The 9,815-nt window shown below is 35.0% G+C and overlaps 1 protein-coding gene across 3 annotated transcripts; it reads left to right on the top strand.

Annotated features, from left to right (window-relative positions):
• The first annotated feature begins 935 nt into the window (after window positions 1-935).
• LOC137074151 (interferon-induced GTP-binding protein MxB-like) lies at window positions 936-9,815 on the top strand. Of its 3 annotated transcripts, XM_067442841.1 has the most exons (14): window positions 936-1,134; window positions 1,463-1,600; window positions 3,348-3,502; window positions 3,899-4,037; window positions 4,128-4,326; window positions 5,227-5,305; window positions 5,406-5,528; window positions 5,613-5,754; window positions 5,998-6,174; window positions 7,756-7,832; window positions 8,116-8,281; window positions 8,471-8,527; window positions 9,398-9,450; window positions 9,526-9,815. In XM_067442841.1, exons 1-14 carry the CDS (start codon window positions 936-938, stop codon window positions 9,748-9,750), a joined length of 1,929 nt encoding a protein of 642 aa, XP_067298942.1. In that variant the 3' UTR covers window positions 9,751-9,815. The 3 variants fall into 3 exon arrangements, with proteins under 3 accessions (XP_067298942.1, XP_067298943.1, XP_067298944.1); XM_067442842.1 differs by lacking the exon at window positions 8,471-8,527 and having other exon boundaries at window positions 8,116-8,320; window positions 9,407-9,450; XM_067442843.1 differs by lacking the exon at window positions 8,471-8,527 and having other exon boundaries at window positions 8,116-8,290; window positions 9,383-9,450.

A 9,815-nucleotide genomic window follows, 5' to 3' on the forward strand; every position in this document is an offset into this window, starting at 1 on the left:
TGTCAATAGCTGAAACAGACCTCCAAACTTCATGCGGCCTTCAGATTAGCTCAAGAAAAGTGTGTAGAGAGCTTCATTGAATGGGTTTCCATTGCCAAGCAGCTGCATCTAAGTCTTAAATCACCAAGTGCAAATAAAAGCGACGGATGCAGTGGTGTAAAGCTCGGCGCCACTGGACTCTAGAGCCAGCCTCTCTTGAAAATGCTTATCTATTGCACAAATTTTATTTATTGGCAATTTATACGGCAAAAGTTTTTACATGCATATGTTACACAATTTTCCTGTACCCCACACACCACTTTAGTATTTATTACCAAAACAGTTTTAAAATGGATATTGTTCAACATTTTAAAGCAGGAAGTTCACAATATTTACTGGGGACACAAAAGGCACCAAATCCCAGCACTTTCACAAAAAGAGTATAACATTTCTAACTGGCAAGGTACCCATTCAAAAGGTACAGCTTTGTTCCTGAGTGTATAATAGTAGGGGTACGGTACATGTTAGAACCTTTATATGAAAAAGATACTGCCCCAGTAACAGCTTTGGTTCTATTTTTTCTGAGAGTGATGAATTATAGCAATTTCACAGCATTCAGATTGTAGAATTACAGTAGACGATGGCGCCTCTGCTGCCAGTATTTTAACTTTAACAGATTTTTTTTTGTGTGCATATGATCCACCCGTATTGTAAAGTGTTAACAAGAATAAGATAAGATCGCTATGTAATTAACTATTTATAACAGGATCTGCTGGTTTGCAGACACATTTTTTTGTATAGGGAGTTCCAGGAAATTGAACTTACCAAAGTATAAAACCGCTATTGGATTCACTTTGAAACAGCATCACTTTGAGACTATCGAAGAGTGCACAACAGCTGTTATATCTTTCAGAAATATTTGTCTCTGTTATTTTGATATTTCGACGTTGTTAATGATGAAGAAATTGAGCTACACCTTCAGTCAGCAATATGAGGAAAAAATCCGCCCTTACATCGACACCATTGATAATTTACGGTCTTTAGGAGTCGAAAAGGACCTTGCGTTGCCTGCCATCGCCGTCATTGGTGACCAAAGCTCAGGAAAGAGTTCTATTCTAGAGGCGCTGTCAGGAGTCGCGTTACCCAGGGGAAGTGGTAAGGACAATGCATAAAATATACATATATAAAACTAAAACATAGATACATATGTAAAAGCCTACAGAAAAACTACAGCTTTACTAACAAATATTACGGCAAAGTGATGGTACTATCTTATTTGCTATGATATTAAATGATCATAATATATAGAACTTGCACGGTACTATAGGGCACTAAAAAAATACATGGTCAAAATTTTACTGAATTTTGGAATTGCATACTACGCCTATTATTCCTAAAGATATGATAAAAATAGTAAGAGCACACTAGTATACAGTTCTGAGTTCAGCATATGTCGTACATCCACTCTTTCCTGTTTTGTAAGGAATTGTTACACGATGCCCTCTTGAGCTCAAGATGATAAGAACTAAAGACGAGGACAAGTGGCATGGGAGAATCAGTTACCAGGACGACGAGGAAGACTTTTATGACCCAGCAGAAGTGGAGGCAAAGATTCGTGAAGGTAGAAAATGCAAGACATTTATTCATGTCTTATATCTAATGTAGAAAAATATGTATAATTAAATATAATTAACTATAAATAATTAAATCAGCTTTCAGAATTAACTTTCCATTTAACTTTGCCACCAAATAAACAGCACAATCATAAACTCAAAAAAAGATTTACTTCTGGTTAACTTTGTTACTGTATATAGTACTAACAGTACCAAATTCATGTGGGAAGATCAAACATTTAAAGGGGTGATGAATTGAGAAATCAACTTTCCCTTGAGCCTTTGATATTTAAAAGTTAATTGTGATATAAAAAATCCTGTAAGTTGAAAATTTTCATGTTTGTCAAAGAAAAGCTTTTATTAACACCAGACCAAGCAAACGATCGATCTCAGAATATGCCAACCCTTTGACGTCATAGTATGCTGAAACGTCGGCTCAACAGAAGAATATGTATCTGCTTCTGTAGCCCCGCCCACTGACTCGTGGAGCTAAACTGATCGCACTACCGAGCAATAAACATACTGAAGATAGCAAGATCTTGTGCTGTCCCTGGATGTGGAAGAACACAGTCCATGCATAAGCTTCCTTCGGAATATAATATTAGGAATGAGTGGTTGGACTTTATTTTTAATGAAGTTCCAGCTCATGTGCATAAGACATTGCATGTTTGTTCGCTTAATTTCACAGTGGAATCGTTTGTAAACAAGACCCAGGTGGAGCTGGATTTGCAGAGATATTGAGATTAAAGAGTTACTTCAGTTATTTAGCATTAAGCTTTGTATTTAAACTGGGTCATTAATATAGTAGAAATGTGAAACTATTTTTGAAGACTCTCTTTGAAGACTCTTTTGAAGACACAATCATTTGAATATACTCCCAGGGTTCTACTGATACAAAGCCATATGCTAAATCACTGAAGTAACCCTTTAAACCACAATGCTGTGCCTTCTATATTGGATCCGACAGGAATGGTGCAAAATAAAATACTTATATTAGTAAAACATGTTTTTATATATATATGTTGATATTCAGGATCAGACTAGGACATGTATAGGGCAGGGCACGCAAAAGCCTAACGTCACGGGGCTGTGTTTTCCAGACGGGCTATAAAAATATAAGCCCGTCTACAGGCCGAAAAATGTTAAATAGTGAAATAAAATTCCTTATGGATGTGTGTTGTATACTCACTCTACTTGATAGGCTGTGCGTGCGTGTGTGTGTGTGTGTGTGTGATGAACAGTTCAAGGTGATCCTCGGTTCGGGCGTGCCAAGTAATAAAAAATAACATTCCAATCAATCGCAGGTCGATGTGAGATTAATCATTGTGTTTGTTTGATAAAGACGTTTTACAAGCCCTGTGAATCATTCCAGTTGCCGCTTTCAAAACAATCCCTCATGTGAACTGACAGGGGAGCAGAAGGTCATTAAATATTCAAATCTTATCCAATCCTATCCATGGGCATTTACTTCCAAGTCTTCAGTGCGGCACGCCCATCAAAACTCAGGAGAAAGCCTCAAAACCAGTGTAGAAAATAGCCTATTTCTTACTTATTATAATGTTTTTGAAGTAAAAACGCAAATGTCATAAGTTGACCTCAGACAACAATATAAAAAAATAAAAAGCTAGTTCATGACACCTTTTAGTGACTTTGATTTGAGAGTTGGAAACCAAGAGGCAATCAATCAAAGTCTGTATTTTCCTTCTTACTGGAAGGAAAGTACAGCCATATCAAACACACTTACTATGTTTGCAGCCCAGGATGTGATAACTGGAGTAGGTGATGGTATTAGTGATGAACTCATCAGTCTGCAGATCACCTCTGCCAATGTTCCTGACCTCACACTCATTGACCTCCCTGGGATTGCACGAGTGGCTGTCAATGGTCAGCCTGAGAATATTGGAGATCAGGTAAATTTAACTTTCTCATGATGGTTTCAATAAACCATGATATATATATATATATATATATATATATATATATATATATATATATATATATATATAAATGTTATATATATATATATATATATATATATATATATATATATATATATATATATATATATATATATATATATATATATATAAATATATATATAAATGTTATATTTATATATATATTATATATATATATATATATATATATATATATATATATATATATATATATATATATATATATATATATATATATATAACATTTATTATATTTTTCATATGATATTTTGTTTATATTTTGTTGGAAAGACCATGTAATGGTCTGTTTAAAGACACAGAATCATTAATCAAATGCCTTTCTTCTAGACTAAGACACTGATCAGAAAGTTTGTTTCAAAGCAAGAAACAATCAATCTGGTTGTGGTGCCATGCAATGTTGACATCGCGACCACAGAAGCATTGAAGATGGCGCAGGAGGAGGACCCTAATGGAGAAAGGACTTTAGGTGTGCATAACTCATTGCATTTCAATGCTATACATCAGTAAAACCATAGTTTACCATTCCTGTTCTGATAATATTGTTGCTACACAACAGGCATCTTAACCAAGCCGGACCTGGTGGATAAGGGCACTGAAGGGACAGTGGTAGACATTGTGCACAATGAGGTCATTCCCCTTTGTAAAGGCTACATGATTGTAAAGTGCAGAGGACAAAATGATATTACAAATAATGTCAGTCTTGATGATGCCACTGCAAAAGAGAATGTCTTTTTCAAAGACCATCCTCATTTCAGGTGAGTATACAGTCAAATGTAATTATTTATTAAGATTCAAGCTGAAATAGTATATCCCAAAATTGCATTCTTGAGAAAGAAAGAAAAAAGTCACATAAATGTACAGTATCTCACAAAAGTGAGGTCACCCAGCCCTTACATCCATTTTAATGTATCTTCTCAAGGGACAGTACTCTAGAAATCAAACTTGGATGTATTTTAGAGTAGTCTGTGTGCTGCTGCTCGTATGCTGTATAGATTTACTCTGATTGTCCTCTGAAAATAACTTAACATACCGACATTATTGTTTAAAATAGCTGGCAACAAAAGTGTCAGTGAACATGTCAAAAATGTCAAAAATGTCTAACGTGTCAATATTTCTAGTGAGCCAATTTTGTTGCCAGCTATTTTGACAATAATGGCTGTATGTTAAGTTTTTCAGAGGACAGTAAATCTATACTGCTATACAAGAAGCACACAGACTACTCTCAAATAGATCCAAGTTTCATTTATATAGTATCGTCCCCTAAGAAGATATACTAAAAGAGTAGCTGAAATGTGAGGGGTGTACTTTTGTGAGGTCATATTTCCAACATTATAAACAGCAAGCCTAAATGCATTTATTTAAAGCAAAACTAAAGTACTATCTATGTTTTGCATGCTTGGCATGCTTTAAATAATTTTAGAATAGGTTTATAAGTCGCAGGACATTTCAGATGACAAATGAATGTGACTGATATTCTGAAAAATACTGTAGTGAGAACTTTTATGTAAGCAAGAATGTTCTTCCTATCAGAGGTCTTATTTGTGTTTTTTGGTTATTTGCATAATGTTTCTTAATAAATCATCTGCATTATGCCCATAAAATGCACATACAAATTAGTACCCAATATATATATATATATATATTTTATCTCCCAGAAAACTCTATGAAGAAGGTTTTGCTACTATTCCTAAATTGGCTGAGAAACTAACAATTGAGTTAGTTCATCACATTCAGGTGAATGTTTTTTGTTTAGTTTATTTTACAAAATAGACTATTTTTAGACTATAATACACATACTTTATCTTATATTAATATTGACTATTCTGCTATGTAGAAATCCTTGCCTAATTTAAAAGAGCAAATCGATGAAAGGCTTACTGAAACACAGATGGAACTGGAGAAATATGGCAAGAGACTACCTTTAGATCCGGCAGAAAGATGGAACATTCTTAGGGATGTGAGTTCAGCATTGCAATCTACACAGTATAATATTGAAATCAGTGATTTACTGACATATTTAACATTTTATTACTGAATTTAGAAACTTAAAGCTTTCACAGAAGACACTCTCAAACTGACCAAAGGGGAAGCAGTTAAATGTGCATCAGATCTACGGATTTTTCCAGAACTTCGTAAAGAATTTACCGAATGGAATAACTTCTTGAATCAGGACGGAGAATTATGTAAGTGAAACATATATTTGGTACCCATACTGTTGCTGTTGTTCTTTTTTAAAATTCTAACTAACTTTTTTTTTAATAATCACTTTCTGATGCTTTAATAGATCAACAGTGATGTCTGGATTATTTGACAACATTCATTTTCTTTAATGTATAAACATCTGATTGAGTTGCCACTTGTCCCTTGATAGACACTTTGAAAAAAAAAAGAAATTTTTTTTTCCTGTGGTAATGTAAATTTGAGAGATTCTGACATTGTTCATAAATCCTTTACAGACATAAATGAGATAAAGGAAAACGGTATCACTGACCGAGGAAGAGAGCTTGAAGGATTCATCCTTTACAATACCTTTGAAGAACTTGTTGGTGGGCAGATGAAGCGGTTGGAAAAACCTGCCATACAGATGCTAAAGAAAATCTCCAGTTTGTATTGTTTTTTATATTTTCAGAATGATCTCATGAAATGGAGTATGACAGACACGCCAATTCGTATGCCATTTTGCCGTGCTATCAAGACGCACAATCGTTTTTTTGCATTTATCAACACCTTTTCTTTCTATCCCCCTACACTGCCCCTACCCCTAAACCTTCCCATCACACACACCGCTCCTAAACCTACCCATCACACACACACAGACCCTAAACCTACCCATCACACACACACAAGCCCCTAAACCTACCCATCACAAGAAACATTCTTTATTTTTACATTTAAAAAAAAAATAATTACAATTTAGTATGTTTATAAACTACTATTTGTTGAATAGTAGACTCAAATTTCTATTTGATCGCGTAACAAACTCTTCCCTAAACCTACCTATTTGTGTATTATAATAAAAAGGATACAACAGGCAGATATGACTGCAGGTACAATTTATTCTGAAAGTACAAATATTCCGAGTGCTCCGAGGCCAAATGATTGATTTGAGTGAAGAAATGTGTGTCTCGTGACCAATTGCGTCATCATGTCAGCTTTGATTGTAAAATGCCATTAACTCTAGTGTGTGTCGTGACCGATTGCGTCATTCCAAACTTGTATCATTTGAATTAGAAATATGAATGAACGAGTGCGTGTTTGTGTGTGTTCTTTCGCAAAGGAGCGCGGACATCATTTCAGCGACTAAAACATTAAAATCAACTCTGTTCTTCACATGAAGATATCGTATGACTTCAGAAGACTTGGAATGCAACATGAGTTGATTCTTTTATACAGTTTTTTGGTTGGTTTTTACAATAAATACATGTGACTGTACATTTATTTGCCTGTTACGTGTTTTATATTGTTGAGAGTGGGTAGGTTTAGGGTAGAAGTGGAGTTTGTTGCTCCAATATACAAAATTAGGCTATAAATATTAATTCTGTGAGATCAGGTTGGCGGAATCACACGGCGTAGACATACACGCGGATATGATGGTTCGTTAGGCCGTAGACATACACGCGGATATGATGGTTTATATACACGTGGAATCACACGGCATAGACATACTGAGAAATACACGCGGATAACTCAAAATGCGTATAGATAACACAACACTTGGCTTTAGAAAGTGCTGTGTATGTTTCCGCAAAATCATGATGTCATGTTGATATTTTAAATTATTCCATTTCACTTGGTGCACACTGGCCCTTTGTCATTCTTTAGAACTGTTTCTTCAAAAATGGAATCTTAGACCTGCCGAAAACCAGGAAATCTAAATCCATTTTAGCCTCAATGAACTTTCCAGTTTATGCAGTTTTTGACGGCACAGAGTTTTGCTGCTTAGTTGATCAATATCATAGACAGGGTACCCATGAACTCCTCATTTTGTCCTTGAATAAGGCACGCAACCTTAAATTGCTCAGAAAAGATTTTCCCTAAATTAAATCTACATTTCGCTTAGCATAAAGGTACAGCACAGTTTCTTCTGATATCTGGATTCAATGGATAATGAAGCTTATGAAAGAAATTATAACTTTTTTTGGTGCTAAATAAGTTGTATTAACAGTGTGTTTATGTTTTCATAGATATGGTTAGAAATACGTTCACCCAACTGGCCCAGGACAGCTTCAATGGTTTCCCTAATCTTGTGAAAATTGCAAAGGTTATTGTTTCTTTCTTTCTGGAAATACATAAATTCAAATTGTTTATATCAAACTAATTTAAGGTTGCTTTCTTGAACCAAGTTGACATTTTCAGCGATTGATTGAGTTATAATGCTATTATATTTCAAACCAATAAATCACATTACTTTTAAGTAACAAAGTTTCAGGGACACCTTTAAATAATCTGATTTAGATATGTATTTTTCTGCTGTTTTATCACTTCTTATCCTTATTGAGAAATCATAGGTTTTCCGTATTTTTATTTTTTTTACACTTTCTTAGACAAAAATTGAAGACATCAAGCAAGATAAGGAGTCCGAGGCAGAAAAGATGCTGAAGACCCAATTCGAGATGGAACTCATTGTTTACAGTCAAGATGGCATATACAGGGAGAGCCTGCAAGCTGTAAAGGATAAGCTGAAAAAGAATGAAGAAACTGAAGAAAAGGGTAATTGCAGGCTCTCCCTGCTACTATTGGATTTACATGATCTAATCATGTACATCAATTCCACATGAATCAATTAAGCTAAATATAATTTGTTTACATAACTTCAAAATCATATAATTAAGTTCATTTTAAGTAACCAAACTGAGTAGTCTCACAATGATATGGCTCCCTAACAAGTGATGAGCACAGTAGGGCTTGAGACCCTGCCTCTAAGCAAATCACAAAACACAAGTTTATTTTATTTTTGTCTGTTTTCACTTGAATGATTTTTAAGACAACTACTGTACTAACTAACTTTCATTCTATTAGTCACATAATGAACTAGCCAAGTGCTAATTATGAAATACTCTTTAATGGCAAGTGTTTTATATGGTAATCCAGTGTAATTTAAATGCTTCTAATCATTACAACATAATTAAACAATATAACGTCTCCCCTAACGTTCTCATTTTGACCCAAAACACATAAAATAACACTTAATTTAAAAATGTTTACTCTACTTGTCAAATCCAAGGCAAAGCATGCTGGGAACTATTATTTCAGCATAAAAAAAAAAAAAAAATTAAGTTCACTTGGTTCACATTCACCCCAAATAATTTAATCTAGTATATTGCACAATTTAGAGGATGTTGAGGTTCTCTTTGGGAGTGACAAGGATGGAAAGGATCAGGAATGAGTACATCAGAGGGACAGCATATGTGAAATGTTACGGAGACAAAGTTAGAGAGGCCAGGTTGAGATGGTTTGGACATGTTCAGAGGAGGGAGAGTGAATATATCGGTAAAGGATGCTGAGGTTAGAGCTGCCAGGCAGGAGGTCAAGAGGAAGACCAAAGAGGAGGTTTATGGATGTAGTGAAGGAGGACATGAAGGTAGTCGGTCTGAGAGAAGAGGATACAGAGGATAGGAATAGATGGAGGCAGATGATTCGCTGTGGCGATCCCTGAAGGGAACAGCCGAAAGAAAAAGAAGATATTGCACATTTTAGAGAATTACATTAATCGAAAGCAAAGAAATCACGTTTAGAAGAGAAAAACACGTTTGTTGAGTAGATCCCAAATAATATGATTATGATGAGTAAATTGGACATTTTTTTCTGTTTTTTTCTTTTCTTCAGTGAGCGATCCCACCTTGTATGAGATGATGGAGCGCCTTCGGGCCTACTACATGGTAAGTGACAGAACAACAGCTTTCTTTGATGTCAGATAACTCAAATGTATATCTGAGATCTGTCTTATCTTCCAGATAACGAGCAAGCGTCTAGCTGACCACATTCCAAAGGTGATCCTCTATATGTTGCTCCATGAATCAGCTTTGAAGCTGGACAAAAGCATGATGGAGCTGCTGAAAGAAAAAGATGACATAGATAACCTGCTTGAAGAAGACGTTGCCATTGGACAAAAGCGGAAGACCTTACTGAGTCGCCAGAAACGTCTGGAAGAAGCACGCATCCTTTTGAATACCATATAATTGTTTGCAACAGATTTAATGCAACAAAATTAAATTCTCAAGAAGTTGTAGCTTAATATATATTC

This window comes from Pseudorasbora parva, chromosome 4, assembly GCF_024679245.1.
Source record: "Pseudorasbora parva isolate DD20220531a chromosome 4, ASM2467924v1, whole genome shotgun sequence".
NCBI lineage: Eukaryota > Metazoa > Chordata > Actinopteri > Cypriniformes > Gobionidae > Pseudorasbora > Pseudorasbora parva.